General features: G+C 40.0%; 2 protein-coding genes across 6 annotated transcripts in view; one reads left to right on the forward strand and one right to left on the reverse strand.

Moving 5' to 3' along the window:
- The window catches only part of LOC145434951 (uncharacterized), a 42,134-nt gene extending 34,430 nt beyond the window's left edge, over nucleotides 1-7,704 (forward strand). For all 3 annotated transcript variants that reach the window (XM_080312182.1, XM_080312180.1, XM_080312181.1), the window contains 2 exons: nucleotides 3,283-3,402; nucleotides 7,386-7,704. In XM_080312182.1, the coding sequence (XP_080168308.1) occupies nucleotides 3,283-3,402; nucleotides 7,386-7,519 (254 nt within the window). In that variant the 3' untranslated portion in view covers nucleotides 7,520-7,704. The remainder of the gene's footprint in view (nucleotides 1-3,282; nucleotides 3,403-7,385) is intronic.
- A 5,888-nt stretch (nucleotides 7,705-13,592) lies between these two features.
- LOC145434950 (uncharacterized) overlaps nucleotides 13,593-18,860 on the reverse strand; it is a 236,662-nt gene continuing 231,394 nt past the window's right edge. Inside the window, exons 2-9 of one of the 3 annotated variants that reach the window (XM_080312179.1) lie at nucleotides 18,309-18,445; nucleotides 17,928-18,249; nucleotides 17,724-17,817; nucleotides 16,239-16,393; nucleotides 15,965-16,177; nucleotides 15,768-15,894; nucleotides 14,834-14,913; nucleotides 13,593-14,163 (exon numbers count right to left, since the gene is read on the reverse strand). In XM_080312179.1, coding sequence (XP_080168305.1) covers nucleotides 13,909-14,163; nucleotides 14,834-14,913; nucleotides 15,768-15,894; nucleotides 15,965-16,177; nucleotides 16,239-16,325 — 762 coding nt within the window. In that variant the 5' untranslated portion in view covers nucleotides 16,326-16,393; nucleotides 17,724-17,817; nucleotides 17,928-18,249; nucleotides 18,309-18,445 and the 3' untranslated portion in view covers nucleotides 13,593-13,908. Of the gene's footprint in view, nucleotides 14,164-14,833; nucleotides 14,914-15,767; nucleotides 15,895-15,964; nucleotides 16,178-16,238; nucleotides 16,394-17,723; nucleotides 17,818-17,927; nucleotides 18,717-18,860 lie in introns of those variants that run through there. The other 2 variants (XM_080312176.1, XM_080312178.1) reach the window with 2 other exon arrangements.

Below are 18,860 nucleotides of genomic sequence, written 5' to 3' on the forward strand. Positions count from 1 at the left end.
ATTATTTTGATACTACACTGTAAAAAATAAAAACCTCGATTTACCGCGAAATGTTTGGAAGCACGGTAGCCAGACATTTCGTGGTAATCTAACATTACCGTTAGTCAACGTAAATTTAACTTACACTCGTCCGGTATTCTCACTTTACACGCCAGACTGTAATGTTACAGTCACCTCCGGTATATCTAATCTACATGTTCTCCTGTACATTTGCGATCGAGACTGTCATTTTACCGCCTATACCTACCTACATGCTGTCCCTGTAAATCAGGATTACATACCAGCTTGTAAATTCACGTACATCCATACCTATCGCAAAGCAACCCGATGCAAAAATATCGCAACATTTTCTTCACATCCCCAAAACGACATTGGAACAAACTGTATAATAATATTAATTCATGATATCACGATGAAGTGGTTATCGATGGAAAAATATTGCTGCTGGAGGTCTAATTCTTCTTTAGGAGACATGCAGTAACACGAGTGGTCTCAAGAAAGCGTGAATTAATTCCACCATCGGCCAAACTTCCAATTGTTTCTTTTTCTCGTTCTCATTCCTTCTGCGTAAGTAGTATCTTGCAGTTCCACTAAAAAGAATTCATGCGTAAGTCGCTATATAAAGCAAAGTTCCTAACCTGGACAGTGGACATGACATTATAAATACTAAGACAAATAGGCTAACAAAAATATAACATGTTTTGAAGTACCGGTACTGGCACATTGTGTGATGACGGCTCCGCCTTTTACATGACATAGCAGAGATTCATGACTTTATCTCTGTATTGAAGCAAAAGGTTCCTAATTTAAGGTGGCATGTGTGGCAAACAAATCCAGCAGTGGATGAAAACATATCTATACTATGGCCCGAAAATGACATTACCAAGCCAACAGTTTCAACTCCTCCGCAGCGGAGTATGTGGTCACTATATAAGTCGACAAATATCCCAAAATAGAACAGAGAATGCGGCGAATGAAATATATCAATCATGAAATCTAAGTCATCGAGGGCTGGTGTGAAGAGTCAGATATTCACGGTAACAAATACTATGTAGTACTGTATTACCTTTTAGGATGCGTATTGCATTCAGCATTCCTAGGAATCTTCAACGATCGTGTCCACTTCCTTCAAGCACAAAAAGCTTCGCTCCACCCTTTGCTCAAATCTCATTAATGGCCACTGGCCAGACGACACTCGAACGATTTCGAAATAAATGGTATTCATCCGCTGACACATGACACCAATAATATTTACTGACCACGTTATAATGTTTGATCTGGGTCGTTTTTTCCATACAGAAACATTTATCATTGCATTTAGTCCCTTTTTTCATCTAATTTCATATAAATTGATATATATTCCATGTGTTGTTCACTACTTACTGTACTTACCTAACCAGACGCTGCTTGTGATGTCACAGTTGTGCGTTGGTTGTTTACTACGAATCTCAGAAAAAGCAGTCACCTAATGTAACCTATTACAGGTCGCCTTGTCCGCCATTAACAGATGGTCAGCTGAGCATGCGGTGCTGATATTTCTAGTTTCCCCGAGCAATATTATACATCCTGAACTAATTTTCTAACTTATCAGCCTTATCCGTGACAACGAATGTAACCAGCAAGACTGGCCGTACAGCCATTGCCTTATAATATAATATGGCTACGGTGTACCACATTAGCTACGATTGTCAGTTATTTCTTGTACCCTACTAAGCTTAAATTGATACTAGGGCCAACAATTTCGGTATGACAGACCCCAGTCTCGCAAACGAGGTTCAATCAGGTCAAATCACCTCTAGAATGATATATCAGTAACATTCAGTTCTACGTATACATTGGCTGCAGCGATTTTGAAGCTAATCAATTTTGACAATAGCCCGGTAAACTGCAGTAACGAGTAACTGTCAGTAATTTTGCGAAGAAATTCTGGTAACTTACTTTACAGCTATATTAAGGTAATATTACATATCAAAATGTAAAATGACAAGCTACACACAGTAATTGGCTGCGACCGGTAATTCGTGGTAAAGTTTACAGAGATTTCCCAGTAAATCTACCAGATTTTTTACAGTGTATATTCAAATCTACGCAGTGTGATGATTATCGTCCTCCTTCTACAAGGCGTATCTGTTTGATGCGGGTGTGTTCAGACTAGTTGACCTCCAAGATCGTATCTATCATTCCTATCTGATACCGAATACTGTGCACGCGTATTTTCTGCACCACTATCATAGTCGTCCTCTTGTTATGTATTTCGGTTGGATGAAAATAAATAATCTCTCTTTCTTTCTCTCCCTCCTCTCTCTCTGGAATTAATTGTCGTTGGGCAAATATATGTTATTGCGGAGGTGGTGGAATTTTGCTTCATAATTTTACCGGATTTACCAAATATTTAATATCCGAATTGTCAAGCAGTCAACTACTTATTTCCAAGCGTCTGTTCCATTTGTCTGTTTTTTTTTTGGCTGTAAGTATGTTCAAACCTCTCATTGACATATAAATTCACTCTCATTTTTCAAACTAAATCAGACGGGCCAAAAATTTAGTTCGCAAGATAATTTTGTTGGGCTCGCGACGGCCACTAGACCAAATTTCTCCTTAGCAGGCAAACGTCGTGCCGAATAGCCTACATCACAACGACGCCTCCAGTGAAAGTGTTTATTTTATTTTCAAGTCATATAATGACAAAACATTCCAACCTCATCAATTCAAGTCAACGAGATCGCAAGTGAACTTGCTCTATTTTCAGTGAACAGCATCCCGGACGAGAAAAAAGCATGCTTAACTTTGTGCCATGTTACCAATACGGAAAATAACGAGCTAACTTATTTTGTTTTTTTAATTAGACACAGGACGAAAGGGACTATGGCTCCAATTATGTTGTAATTTTTTCAATGAGGAATGAATAGGATAGTTTTGGGCCTATTCTTTGCGCGCTTCGCGCGAATTCGTGACACTATAGAAAATTAAAAATTAACGCATTAAATACACTCGATTTACAGAATTGAGTCAAACTGTATTCGAAATTATGCAAAGACGGTATTTTCTTAGTTTCACTTGATGTCGTAGAAATACATGTCTGAAGATGCGCAGTACGCTAGTGCCGTCTCGTAAAGCTCATATATATCCACCTTACTAACTACAACCTCGAGAATACGATATTGCGTTTGACTGGAATATTATTAAGCAAGAAGACAATTCTGAATATGCAAATGCAAGATTATGATAATGCAAACTACAATTATCATTCAATTCCAATGTCCAAGATGCACTATCCTTTAGAATCGGCTTCATTGGCCAATGGGGAGATGATCAACCTGGAGTTCAAATACCCTATCGTGAAGTTTGAAGCTGGAAACAAGAATATAACGGTTCGCAACAGACAGTCGGATCGAAACAGAGGTGAAGGATCATTGTCGTAAATTTTCCAAAAATACCCTATAATATATGCCAATTCACGAAATATTTTCGGGCCACCTTCGAGCTCGCTCCGCTAATTGGGGGTTTGGGGTGCAGCAGTTACAGTCCTGCATATGAGCACCAGTTGAACATGGTTTAGTCGACCCTAAGTAACATACGAACTCAATTTTCGATCAGGGCGTTGCTCGTCTTCGCCCAGGAGGAGGCTTAGCGTGAATGTAATATATATTCCCTAGTTTCGATTCGAAGATCGACGCTTTGGCGCGCAGTGCGGCATTGCCGGTGGATAGGCTAATGTCTTATTCCTCATCATAACGGAGCAGATATGTCTGGATAAAATTCTTTGGTTCAATTCAAACCAACTCATAAACGAGACTTCGTGCTGCAGATCATGAATACATTGTATGGAAATCAGCTTTCGCTTTAACAATACTTCTAAGGATTTCATGTAAACAAATATAAGTGAGGCCGTTCACACTTTCATTTCTGTGCCTTGTAGTCGACTTTATAACAATACACCGGCCAAATCTGTCTCAATTATAAGAGTACAATGTAAAAGCCGAAAAAGTTTAGGAACCACTGGTTTAAGGAAAGAAATATTATTGAGCGCGGATAAACGGCGGGAATAACTGGCTGCCCGTCGCATTAATCAGTACTCAATAAGTAGGTTTTGGCCGAAGAAGGTTGGTGGCCCCTGCGGTACACCGCTTCCGCGGATCACATGACAAAAGGGAGCCTCGATAAATCTTAATTGCCCGAAGGGTACTACATTTGGAGGTGGAATCGAGCTTTAAATCACAACCCATTGATGGTGTTGCAGTTGTGTATCGTAACACTACATTATCTCCGTACTCCACCCGACCTTAGTGAATGCGGGTTAAGATCCCCTATTCTGATAAAAATTGGCTTTAGTCGAGATAGTCGGCTAACTCGTTCCGATAAGTAGACTTAGACAACTAGAAAATTTTTAGCTTTTGCGAATTAGATTAGAATTAGAATTAGAGCTACACAGTTTTTTTTTTAAATTAGATTAGAATTAGAATTAGAGATACACGATTTTTTCAAATTAGATTAGAATTAGAATTAGAGATACACAGCATTTTCCAATTTAGATTAGAATTAGAATTAGATCTGCAGTTTTTTTCATATTAAATTAGAATTAGAATCAGACTTGGACAACTAGATAATTTAATTTGCCTAATTTCACTAAATTGGAGCGAAATGCCTGTAATCTAATTCTAATCTAATTTGTGAAATGTTATCATTCTCTAATTCTAATTCTAATCTAATTTGTTGAATGTTTCCATGCTCTAATTTTAGTTCTAATCTAATTTATTGTTCCACTGAAAATGCTTTTGTCCGCGGCATTTTGCAGCGAGTTGACAAGACTATCCCTCTCGCGCAGGGAAAGAAAAATGCAATGTCGAGCCGCCGTCGGATTACTTACACCGTATGATCATAGTAGTTATTGTGACGAATAATGGCCATGCTGGCATAGTGTAGTCTGCAAACAACATTCTAGTTGCGATCACAACCAGAAAAGCAGCGAATAAAAAGAGACAGTTAACACAGACTTGGTCACTTTCATGTCCTCAACTGGATGAAGAACGGTGAGGATGATTGCTTCAGATATAACCAAAGAAAGTATATTGCAGGACGAAGTGGAAAAATATGTTCCAGCAGAGCATGAAAGCATGGACTGCGATGTTTTGAGTTACTGTAAATGGGAAAATCGTTTCCTCATCTTGAGACTGTTGCTCGAGAACTCGTAGGCATGACTGCAACATCAGTCCCACCGAAAACAGGGGTCGCCAGCTCAAACGGGCATGCAGATCACTTTTTAATGTTGAGGCCGCGGGTCGCAATAATGCAATATCAAGACAAAATAGGCCACGCAGTTAGGCAAACACGTTTTTAAAACTTTACGATGGTTGGTTAGTACGACGTGCTGACTAACATGGGCGATGGGCATGGTGACCACAAACGAAGCATTATTTTAGTAAATAAGTACAAATACAACAAGAAATACCATGATCATATTTTATTTTGAACTATGAGCGGCGCACGATACCTGACCATGACCATGACCACGGTTTTCAGCAGCTAATAAATCGATATTTGGGCTAGCACTCTGGCTGAAAGACGAACTCATCTTGTGGAAAAGCTCTGCCTATGCCGTTTTCTAAGCGTCTCGGTCTTGGTAGTGTCTGGGCCCTTGCACTTCGAGCAGGGTTGTAACCAAGTCACAAGGCTCCGAGTCACAAGTCAATCTCACTTTTCTAGTTTTGACTCGAGTCAAGTCGAGTCACTTTCAATTCGCCACCGAGTCAAGTCCGAGTCCAAGTCATCGAGCAGAGGTTCGAGTCCGAGTCATGGGATAATGACTCGAATCCGAATCCAAGTCATTGTGTTGACTGCTCAGATTCCAGTTCAGTCTTGTTAAACCCACTGATATTGAATGGTTTGCATTTTATTATATACTAATTTTCCTCGCTTTTAATAGTTTCTGGTCGCATTTTCAAGTACCAGTACCAATAGACGAAACCCCAATAGGGTGGTTACTTTACTATTCTTCGAATTTACAATGAAATGTCGGTCTTGGCGGTCTGAGTATCGAGTCATATGACTTTGTTCGAGTCATGCGTAATGACTCGAGTCCAAGTCGAGTCAATACACATATTGACTCGAGTCGAGTCGAGTCATTCCCGTATATTGAGAAAACGACTCGAGTCTTACTCGAATCGATGACTCGAGTCATTACAACCCTGACTTCGAGGCAATATGCTCATAGCAGCTCTATCAATGAAATGCGGTGGTCAACGTCGACGCCGTTTTAGTTGGTAAGGGATAGTGTTGTTGGGCACAGGCGAATAGCTTATTTTGAAACAACAACAATAATATGAAACTGAAATCAATTTCAGCATTTCAAAATGCTATACTTCGCGTCCATCCAAATCCACGATTCACGTCGCCAGCCGCATGTGGCCCACGTGTTGGTGACCCCTGGTATAGTGCAAATCGAGCCAAGTTTGGCGTACAGACGTTAACTATTCTTGTGCTTATGGGAATTCACTGTGATTTGTTATGAACCGAACTCAATTTTTGCATTATTTATTTCTCATTCACAATTTCATTCTATATCCAAGTTTTTTTGCGAATTCAGTAATTCCAATTCTAATCTAATTTTGAAAAAGTCGTGTCGCTCTAATTCTAATTCTTATCTAATTCAGAAAAGCTGGAACTTTTCTAGTTGTCCAAGTCTGATTAGAAAGTTCAGTTCATATTAAATCATATTGCATTCCCACAACAATAAGAATGATTAACGTATGTACAAAGCTTGGCTCGTTTTGCACTATACCAGGGGTCATCAACACGCGGCTCGCGAGCTCATATGCCTTGACGTTGTTCGCAGACTACACGCTACTATGCCAGCATGACTATTATCCGTCACACAATAACTATTATGACTACACGGTGTAAGTAGTGCGATGGCGGCTTGGCACTGGATTTCCCTGCGCGAGAGGGATATTCCTGTAAACTCGCACCGAAATGCCGCGAACAAATAGGCATTTTCAGGAAAACAATGAATTAGATTATAATTAAAGTTAGAGCATAGGAACATTTCACAAATTAGATTAGAACTAGAATTAGCGGATAGGATTAATTCACAAATTAGATTTGAATTGGAATTAGAGCATAGAAACAGTTCACAAATTAGATTAGAATTAAATTACTGGCATTTCACTCTAATTTAGTGAAATTAGACAACTAGAATTATCTAGTTGTCCAAGTCTGCCGATAAGGAAGCATACAGAGGCCTAAAATCAGATATAAGTACCCAACATTAGACAACCTTAAAATAGATCGACGAACCATCTAAAAAAGTACTAGAGCAAGTGTAGAAACCGGAAATATCTATGTATATTACATGAGAATGTTATTTTCATTGGTTTATTTACTTCTAGGTCCAGAGCAGCACGACAGAATATGCATGATCTGCTTAAAAAACTCGGTGAACACGACTGTAATTAATTGCGACCGTGTGCAGTCCAGTTCAGGTGGTGCTGGAAGACTCCGAACGTGCCCTACCTGTCGCTAACCAATCGAAAATATTACCAGTGTGTTCATATGACTAATTCCTGTGTGTTCGGTTACACTTAGAATTGATACAAAATCTTGAACTGTAGGCTAATTATTGGTACCATACCGCAATACTCATATAAGATGTCCTGTTACTCTGAAACTGCTCTGATAATACTTGGTCAATAAACAAACATAATTGGATATGCGTGAAAACTACCAGAATTTGACATGTCTATACTGGTTGCTCTGATTTGTGTGAAGTTTGTTGACACAAAGGACAGACAGTTCCAATTCTAAATAAGGAAAAGTAGTAATATTCTAACATTTGAAGAGCTTCTTGGAGGTGCAGAACTTCTATATAGAATTGAATAAAAAATTCATATTGAAATGAACCCGAATATTTTTGGCTGTCACTCGTCAGGGATCATCATCAGCAACTAGTAGACAGGGCCGGGCAACATACGGCCCGGTGGCCGGATCCGGCCCGCGACGGCATTTTGTCCGGCCCGCGGGCATCTTCCCGTCTTACATGATAATGTGGCCCGCGACCGATCAGTCTGCCGAGATCCCCCACTACTTGCTTACTACGTCAAATTTTAGTGACGGTATGTTAATATATTCGTGTGTGCGCACTTCGCAGCGTGCCAGAGTGGAGCTTACGGGTAAGTTCGTCGTAGCGAGAAGACGTGCATTGTCAGCATTTACTATTTACTTGACCCCAATGTTGTTTGTGGTAATCATGGTGTTTGTCGACTGCAATGGTCATTTACACCAGGCCGATATTTCTTATTTTTGATTCCATAACCGCCAACTGGTAGCACGGTACACGTCCAGGCTTTTGTGAGACACCGCTTAATAGTTATGCCGATGAAATGGCGAGAAGGAGCCTAGATAAACCTCTAACACTTAGGTAGCAATTCTAGAGTCGGACTCGAACCCACAACACATTGGGTATTGTAGCTGTGGATTATACCACTGCACTATCTCGCCACCCACCCAAGCCTAATCAATTGATATCTTGGTAAATTTGGGGTACCGGGCTTATCGAGCAATTTAAAATCTTAGAAAAGGATTGCACCTTGTGTTGATTGATCAGAGAGAAGCAGACATGGCGGTGCATGTATGACAGTGGTTCTCAAGCTGGGGTCGTGAAAGCATCTGAAGGGGGCGCGAAGTCACAGTTAACTGAAAAAATTTTCCCGCTTCGCGCGATATACCGCAGACTCATGGTGTTTACTGTATCTATTGTCTGAATTTCATATTTGAGAATTCTCTCCTCAATAGCCATAACCTTTAATGCCAATAAACTATCCGTTTGGATGGCTAGCATGAATGGCGCGGAATTTTTCGCTTTCAAAAAGGGGCGTGTTCAAAAAAGCTTGACCACATGACAATGCTGTTCTCAAATCCACATTATCTTCGTCATTATCGGCGAGAAATTGCTTTGAAATAACATTGCACCGCGGTAGCTTTCGATTGATACCCGTTTTATCAAATTTAATGCTCGGCAAGTCGGGCAAAAACTACCGTCAAATTGCCTTTGACCAAATGGAAAGTGTGACGTAGACCAATTTCATTGAGCCGTGAGATTTGCTTGTGTTCACACCATATAGGACACTATGATCAGAGAGAAGCAGACATGGCGGCGCCTCAAATCCACATTATATCCTCGTCATTATCGGCGAGAACTGGCTTTGAAGTAGCATTGCTGTCGTTAAAATACATTCATTAAATACGATTTATTCCTTGTGTATTTGGATAAATGGGCGAAGAATGTGTCGATTCAGCAATCCGGCCCGCCAAGTACTTAATTTTCCTATATCCGGCCCGCCGACTGCAGAAGTTACCCGCCCCTGCGTAGAGAATTGGAAAGAACATTGTATATCAACAATCGTATCTCAAAATATAACGTCCCCAACAAGAAAGTATACACCTGAAGGAGATAACCTGAGGAATTTCGGGGCTGTTTTCACGGATTACCAACATTTAACATTTATAAAAGTCAAGTAAAAGCCCAGAAATTTTTGGCGCTTCGCGCACAGTAGTTAGGGAGTGACAAATATGTTGCCGCGACTGTATCAGTGAATATTATTTAGGTAACGGATTGCTTGGTTCCGCTCACACCGCATTGTCGCCCATATCAAATATTTCATCGCAGTAAATACGGCCACCATAACGTTTGAAACTACCGTTTCGCAATCTAGCAATTACCTATCATTTAGTAATTTAGCAGCCCATGACGTGTCCTGCTAATCTGGAAAATTCTACTTTTTTATCGTACACCTGTTTTAGCAGATCACCTTCAAATCTTTACGGACTATAATTTGCATCCAATGATGTGAAAGAATGCTTATTCTGTCGCAAATTGAAACCTCCTGGGATGCATCAATACGAATCAAGCTCTGTGCATCTTCCGCATAGCTCAATTTGCAGCTTTTGACAGTCCATGCGAACGAATTGAGACTATTTTCATAACCACTTACTTATTTGAGTAGATTTAAAGTCAGTCAACTCTACTTCTACTTCAAGTAGTTTTAGCTGGCTTATGGAAGAAGTACTTCTACTCGTACTTGGGTAGATTTTTTCGTCGCTACTTCTACTTCTACTTGAGCAGCTTTCTTGACTACTTTGACCACCTCTGGAAAGTCCACGGTTTTGCATCATTTATAGAAAACTAAGGGACTGATATGTTTTCCATGCCCCACCTAAAGAAATGGTGACACTAAACTAAAGAGTTCGCGTCGAGAAACAGGGTCAAGCAAGTGCAAGTAAAGATATCGTGCCAGCAATTTTTCAATCGGTCAAGCAGTGGAGACTCGCAGGTGCCCCACACTTCTCGTTAAAATTGCTGCCGCCAAAATATGACTGGACTTGTGTTTCACAACCATTCTGAAAAGACGATTGTTGAAGATTAAACTTATTTCGTATTCTAGAAGCTTGCCAAACTCAAGCTCAAGAAGGGAATTTGTGCGGAGGTCGACGCCTAATTCCATTAGTACGTGTTGGCGGCCGTAGACATGCGAATTGCAATTACGAATTCACTCCCGAATTTGCGAGAGATTTCAATTAATATTAAAATTTTCTTTGCGCTCCGCGCGATTGAACAATACTTCATTTTTCGATTTTAATCCAGTAGCGCCCGTCTTAATCTGAGCCGGAATGGGAATCGTCAAGAAATAACAATTCATTCGCGGCTCTGAAATATTTTCGCGCTCCGCGCGACAATATGCACTCACAGCAACTATTCAGAACATTGCCACTTGCGATTTCGGTGCGTACAAATCAAAATGAACTTAGTTAATAATATTAGTGGCTTCACAGATTGCTATCGAACATTTATCCGGTCTCAGCCCATGTGTTCTGATTCATTCATTCATTGGACGGGGTGTTTTTGAAAATTTAGGGTAAGTTACAAATTATGATGCATCTTCGGGTGGGCCAATTGTTTTTAGTCATTTTGTTCCATGCTGCTATTTCTTGACCTACAATCAGGATTGTCGGTATACTATGGTGCAGTGCTTTGCAACCTGTGTGACGGTTCGCACTTGTGCGAATGAAAACAATTTCAGTGCGAATGACAAGCCTGGTGCGAATGGTGCGAATGAAAAATCCGGATGAGAGCTTTTTCAAATAAACTTAACAGAATATTCAGTACAATGAGTTCGTAACTCATGTCGTTTGGACGCAATACTAAAAACTTGTCGGTAGCTGTGTTTTTCTAGTTCACAAGAGAGGTACGCTTCCGATGCTTTATATCGCGAAGTTTGAGAGAATTTTTACGCATGAGAGGATTACGTCACTACCTAGAAAAAATGTGGAATCGGTATCAGCTGCTCGTAAACATCCGCCGTGTACGGACCATGTAGGTCAGTGGTCGGGAACATTTTTTGTCCGAAGAGCCATATTGGCCCTCTTTTTCCATCTCAACTCCCAAAGAGCCATACATGCCAATCAACTGTTACGTCACAATTGAAACTTCGTGACGTCATGGTGGCACCAATTCGAACTCACTACATGGGATTCCTCGAGCGCGCCATATTTTTTCTGTAAAAACTGGTATTTATTGTTCGAAACTCGGAACGAGAGGTAAGGTGCAACCGGGCCAAACCACACCATTGATAACGCAATTCATCGTAAGTTGCTTAGAATTTATTATAACTGATATTAATCGAATGTGGCTTTCACACTGAGTCAGAAAATCTAAATACTTATCGACTTCTCAATTCTCAAAGCATTCGGCGGTAAATAACGCTGCGCTACATGCTTACATTTTTTCGCCGGTACTACCCAGAGCTATATACTTACCAATCGAGAACCTGGATAGCTATGGCGTTGTTTGTAATTGTGAATGTTACATTCACAACAGTTCATTTCGCGCCGGAGATCAGGAAGACAATGAGTTTGTTTGTTTGTTTTGTGGTGTTCATGGTGTTCGTGGACTACTACGTGGACACCAGGCTGATATTCTTCACTATTTTCTGTAACTGCCGACTTACAGCACGGTCCACCTCTAGGCTTTTTGCAAGACACCGCTTACGCGGATGAGATGAGGAGGGAAGCAATGAGTATTTGAAAACTGCGTTTTTAAATGGGCGTCGCCATGTCTCTATGCTCTTTGATTAATCAACGTATCGCACAATTAAAGTTTTCGAGTCGGGTATACATAGAATTTGCGAGTGATATTGGCCGCCGGAGAGACAGTCACTTAAATTTGGTGATTTTGAAAAGAGGAGGTCCGAGCCCCTAAACCTGAAGACTGCATTGTCTTTACCTCTAAAAAAACGTTTATACTGCCACGAGAATAATTATTCTGGCCGTGATGAAAATTTACCAACAAGTCGCTGCAATATTGATCAATTCAGTACAAAAATAAATATTCGGCTAAGAGCCATATCTTATACCCTAAAGAGCCATATATGGCTCGCGAGCCATAGGTTCCCGACCACTGATGTAGGCAATGGCAGCCGATGCCAGTGTTGACATTTGGCATATTTGAATGCTAAGTATTGTAATTTTGGCACATATTCATGTTGGTTGGCACCAGAATTTTGCGTTTATCACGTTGGCACTTTCGACATTCTTCAACTATAACCATTATCACATCAGATATGTAACATATGTTGTGTACTCGTGTACAAAACCAAGTATTAGAGGCTGTTAAAAATAGAATTAGAGTAAGCATAGTGGTGTCGTCCGATGAATCTTGATCAATGATCATTCATTAATTCGAATTATTAGGTCACTGGGCAGTTTTTCTATTGACCATTGCAATAGCCTGTTTGTAATGTGGACTACACCATATAGGCTTGGACACGCTTTTCTCTTCTTGGACTGATGATTTCAGGCCGAGTCTAGATCGTTAAGGTATAAGTCTATCGATATATAATTAATTTGTGATACCACTAAGCTTGCTGATCCATAGAAAAAATTTGCCTTGTTCGTATTCGTACCGCCCTTGGTTTGTACTATAAACTTGGTAATATTGCGAACTCTACCGATCTTAGTTGAGAGAGAGAGATATGATATTCTTTTTCGCCTGCACCATCGAGTCGAGATGCTTTGTCGACGGAGTTGCGATACGGCCGTGAGGTCATATAGTCTACCCCTTCCTTCTGCAGCCTAACTTAAGCTCATTTGGACTGTTGAAACGTATTCCTCTTCCATGTATGAGGATATTTGGATACTCAGTCAGTTTGCCAATATTGTACGATTGCATTAAGAGCCATCTCGCAGTTGGTAACCCTGCCCGATAGACCTCTGTGTTAATCATTATTCCAATTAAGCAGTAATTATTCAAGAAGGTGTAAGTGTTGACTTTGACAACCACACTGTAATTCTAAAAGGTGGAGATTTCCTCCATTAAAAGTGGTTCACGCTTTTGACCATTTATGGTGGAATGTAAATCCACCCCCATCATGGTGGAAATACCTTCCTCCCTATATGGGGGAATACCTTCCTCCCTATATGGGGGAACACCCTCCACCCTATATGGGGGACATACCTTCCACCCCAACCTATCTGTCAGCTGCCACACATCGCTGCGCTATATGCAATACCGAAAAATACAAATCCAATTGAAAACATACAAGTATGGTATTTCATGCATTTTATTAAGCGAATTCAAACAGCCATTACTGTAGGGTTACCATATTACGGAATCAAAAAGGAGGACAATTTTACCAATTCAGGAAAGTTAGTTGATCAAGAATGACAGCAGATTTTGCTATTTTTTGCTGGAAAACTTTTGGTGTTGAATGAAAGTGATGACTCCAGAATTACCATCTTTTTACTTAAATTTAGTGGTGTTGACTAAAATTAAAAGTAGGCACTTACAATCGACTTCAGAATGACCCGCTCGAACCTCCGTATGGCAACCCTACATAACTATGATGACAGTTCCATTGTTTATGGCAACATATTGGTAGTCGTCACAACGGAATTTGTCAGCTCTACGCCAGGCAGCTTTAGCAGGTATGACGAAATGAAGGTGAGAGTGTGCTTGATAGTCTTCTGAAACTTGATGTTAAATATCCAATGAGCTGCGATCAGAAGAGCAAGTGGTTCATCAAAACTTTCAATGTTTTTTGAGAAGACGAGTCCATCCAAGTGCAGGCTCCATTGCAAATTGTAGACCATCGTTGGATATGGAGAGATAGAAACCTGAAAGATATATTACTATGAAATCTTCGGACTTCAGATCATTATGATATCGAGATAGGTTTAGTACATAGGACAATTTATATTACCAATGCACAAGTTATAAACATGACTTTGTGTCACGAAGTGTTGCTCATTTGATTTATACTTTTAAAAATAATCTTGTCAAGTCAGTCTGCTTTGGTCGCGATGAAGTATATATTTCAGTCGCGATGAAGTATCTATTTCAATCTCATGAGCTCCAATCCATTACTAAAGCTATGCGACGCCTGTACCAGGTCTATGAAACTATTTAATTGAGCAATTTTGACACTTTCTATTGGTAGAAGTTGTTGGGGCATATCAGAAATATGGATTGACTCGTGACTCGGTTATGAAACACTGGTCTACCACTATGGTCATTTACACCGGGCCGGTATTATTTATTTTTCATTCCGTATTTGCAGACTTGCAGCACGGGCCACTTCTAGGAATTTTGTAAGACACCGCTTACGCGGACGAGATGGCGAGGTGGAAACCAGACTAGAACTACAACTACTGAATTTTCAAAATCAGCAACTACAACAGTGGTTATCAACCTTTTTGTCTTCTCGGACCCTTTTTGGACCGTCAACTGTTTAGTTTTAACAATGTGTATTATACATAATACATCATCTATCTAAGAACAGCTTACCTCTCCAATATGAAGAAAATTGTCATATCCTTCTCCAAACATGTTTGGTATACCAGCACGCCAATCCACCACTCCATCACCTATAAAGCAGGCGCAGGTTATTAGAACCATCGATGATTACTTCTAGCAGGGTTGTAACCAAGTCACAAGACTCCGAGTCACAAGTCAATTTCACTTTTATTATATTGACTCGAGTCAAGTCGAGTCATTTTCAATTCACCACCGAGTCCAAGTCATCGAGCAGAGGGTCAAGTCCGAGTCATGATATCATGACTCGAGTCCGAGTCCAAGTCATTATGTTGACTGCTCAGTTTCCAGTTAAAGTCTTGTTAAACTCACTTTATATAACTATGTTTGGTGATATCGAATGTTTAGCATTTATAATATACTAATTTTCCTCCCATTTAGCAGTTTCTGGTCGCATTTTCAAGTACCAGTACCAATCAGACGAAATCCCAGTAGGATGGTTACTTCTCAATTCTACGAAATTACAATGAAATGTCGGTCTTGGCCGTCTGAGTCTCGAGTCAATGACTTGGTCTGAGTCATGTGCAATGACTCGAGTCCAAGTCGAGTCAATACACAGATTGACTCGAGTCGAGTCATTTCCGTATTTTGAAAAAATGACTCGAGTCATCAGAAAATTTTGACTCGAGTAGAGTCATGACTCGAGTCATTACAACCCTGACTTCTAGTGTTCCGATATTTATTTTGAACGCGTGTAATTTTCGGAAATGAATCCAACTGTAACCGGCTGGTACGAGACAATGTTATTGTGAAAGCCACGATTATTGGTGAGGCGCAAGTCAAACAAGTTTCTACAATTGCCTCGCAACGGTAGAAGTTAGAGAGCCACTGCACTTGAATTCATTCGAAAAAAGTTGTTAGCGGAAAATTTGCAATGCCACACAATTTCATGAAATAATATTCTCACCAAGTAATCCTTGAATAGTCTCGGGAACTTTAGGCCACTTTATCTTGCCCTGAGCTACATTGTAGCGGCTCTGTGTTGTGTGCTTCAAAATATCAAACCCAATCAAGGTTTCAGCCTCTTTCAACATCTTAATATGTTACATAAAATATGATACACCTGTAGCAATGACAATTCATAATATATACAACTGTACTTACCCATTGAGAATCCCATAGTGCTGGATAGGTCAGGAGTATCTCCGATAACTGAGCCCCTTCTAAAATCTGATTTCTGCGGTGTTGGTGGGTCCTCTTCATTCGGTCTAGGAGCGTGACTTGGTTTGGTTCCCTCTTTTTCACTTCTTGTTGTATATCTTTTATGTGATTATCAATGCTGTGTTGATATTCGACAAGATCCGGACAGAAATTATCCTGAAAAATTAGAATTTAACTAGCTCATCTCAAAACCAAGATAAAAATTAATTGGACTTACAACCCTGGCTCTTTTGCATCTTGAGCTGCTGGTTTCTTCTTCTTCCTCAATGACATTCTTTCGTTTTGTACCATACTTCTGCTTCATCTGATTTTAGCTTGTAACGGTCTTCGATAGTCCTTGAACTTCTGCTTTAAGGCAATATGCCACGAGCCCTGAAGAAATTGCAATTATTGTTACACTCAACTCTGCAGAGGGTACTAATACTAAAAGCAAGAAAAAAAACCTAAACAGCCCGCAAAGTCTGAAAATCGGCATTGTTTCAACACTGGCAGCGCCAGGACACAATGAACATACCAATGGTCAATTTCGTTGAGCGATTGTTGGCAACAATGCCGATTTTCAGACTTTGAGGGCTGTTTTGAGGTGGTTCCATTGCATGGACTCAAGTCGCGATTTTTGGGTGACTCGACTTGACTTGCAATTCTTTTTTTTTTACAAATACGTTAAATGACTCGACTCGAATCAATTTTTCATTGCAACTTCGAAGAATAGTTATTTCGAGTATGAGTCCTGATACTTGGCAAAATAGGGCCAGAAACTGATAAGACTGAGGAAAATTACTGTATTCTGGATGGGAGCCAATCACATTAGCAGAATTGACAAAAAGTGGATTGAACTGAAAACCTAACATTGAACATAACGACTTGGACTCGGATTATCTTGTAGTTATTCTGGAATTGTGATTATTGCCTTCAGAACTACATTGAAGCTGCGTACAGGTATAGTCATGACAAAAGAGACCATAGGCGCCATTTTGATTTGCAAAAACTGTCGCCGAGGCTGCGTAATACCAGCGCGTATTTAATTGTTCACCAGACATCAGTGACTCGCTAATTGACAGTGCTTCCGGACTCTTTGGCAAGCTTATCATATGTAGGCTTACCATATTTTGGAAATCTAAAAAGAGGACACTTTTTCAGAAATTTGCAACTTGCAAAACCGGAGTAGAATCCTCAAAAACCGGTGAATTTTTCTCACTTTGCGATCGGTTGACTAAAAAAAAAAAAAAAGGTCATCTTTTCGCTCAGAGCTAAAATCACCGTTTTTCACTCCGAAATACCCGCCGGATCGTCACTTCTGTGCTAATTTGCGACATATCACTCGCAATTTGCTCTAAATCTGAAGTAAATTTTCAAAAAAGAGGAAAAAATCTCAAAAAAGAGGACAAAATGGCGTCCTCCGAGGACACTTTCAAAAAAGAGGACAAATCCTCTTCAAAGAGGACGTATGGTAAGCCTAATCATACGCCAAAAATCGTCAACAAGAATAGATTATATCAGGCCTGGGCAATGTGCGGAAATTTGTGTGGGCGTCAACACGTAATTCAATTAGTATGTGTTAGCGGCCGACGATATTGGTGCGTATAATACGCGCTGATATGAAAACATACAGTAGTACGGAATTCACCTGTAATGGGCAATGACAGTTTACTATGGATATTTGCCCAGGACTACAGGTACATGCAGGATGCAGCTGACTTACGTAGCTGGAATTTTCTTCGTTATTGTCTTTCAAAACTGGATAGTTTCTTAATAATGCCGAGCATACTTCTTGATACTGATGCGCAGTGGGGTACCTGTTAGATAGATCGGCATATAGTTAGCTGATATCTATCCAAACTAACGAAATGCATGCACGAGTTTCAAAACAAAATACCATGGATGAATTGAATAGAATTATACTTACAAAGTATATTGCAAAAGATCTTGAAAGAGCATTGTCCTGATCTCTTTTCTCAGTCTTGATGGAATTACAATATTGCCAGCGCTTCCAGGTACTAGGTGTTTGATGCGTTGCACCAGGTATTGAGGAAAAGTTGGGATGTTGTAGACCACAGGCCATTGTTGGTGTGAACGTGAAAGTGATGATTCAACTGAATCATTCGTCACAATAGATTCAGATGAATCCAGTAATGATTCAACTGAATCATCCATCACATCACGTTCAGATGAATCCACAGTTAGGGAGTCGCTAGTGATGCTGCTGTCGCAAACGCTTTGTACTTTTTCTAGGAAAATTGGGTATAGAGGTGAAAAAATTGATAAATGAAGTCAAGCCTAAACTCACCCGTAACACTTGAAGTTTGTACACATATAGTGGCAGCGCCGAACCTGAGCCAATAGAGACTTCCTGTCCAAGTACTGGTTCATGCATGCAAGGATAGGACATTTCAACACATTCATAGTAATTTCTCTACTGATGTCCTGTTAAGTCATACATTTTACATTTTAACATTCAATTCACAACTAAAACGCACTGGTATCAATTATTATGCTGAATGACAGTCTAACACTATATTGATTAACCACAGATACTGTAATACTAAACGTCGGACTGAGCGGGACTGAAGACAAGTTATGCATCGTCCGTGACCGTGATCCGTCGTTTAGTATTGGCAGAATTATACTGAATGTATTCATAGTAAATTCTCACATTTACAAAAATTGTGACGCCAGAAATATATCAGAAGATTTCCTTTCATTCAAACGAGATGTCTCCTTGCAACAGTCGCAACGAAAATCCAAATTATAAATATGCAGCTCCTGATGGTAAAATTAAATACAGAACCAGTTTGAATACCCAATAGCTCTATCTATAGTATACATGAATATGAAAATG

This window comes from Botryllus schlosseri, chromosome 3 (genome assembly GCF_051294905.1).
Source record: "Botryllus schlosseri isolate E-star chromosome 3, Bs_hap1, whole genome shotgun sequence".
Taxonomy (NCBI): Eukaryota; Metazoa; Chordata; class Ascidiacea; order Stolidobranchia; family Styelidae; genus Botryllus; species Botryllus schlosseri.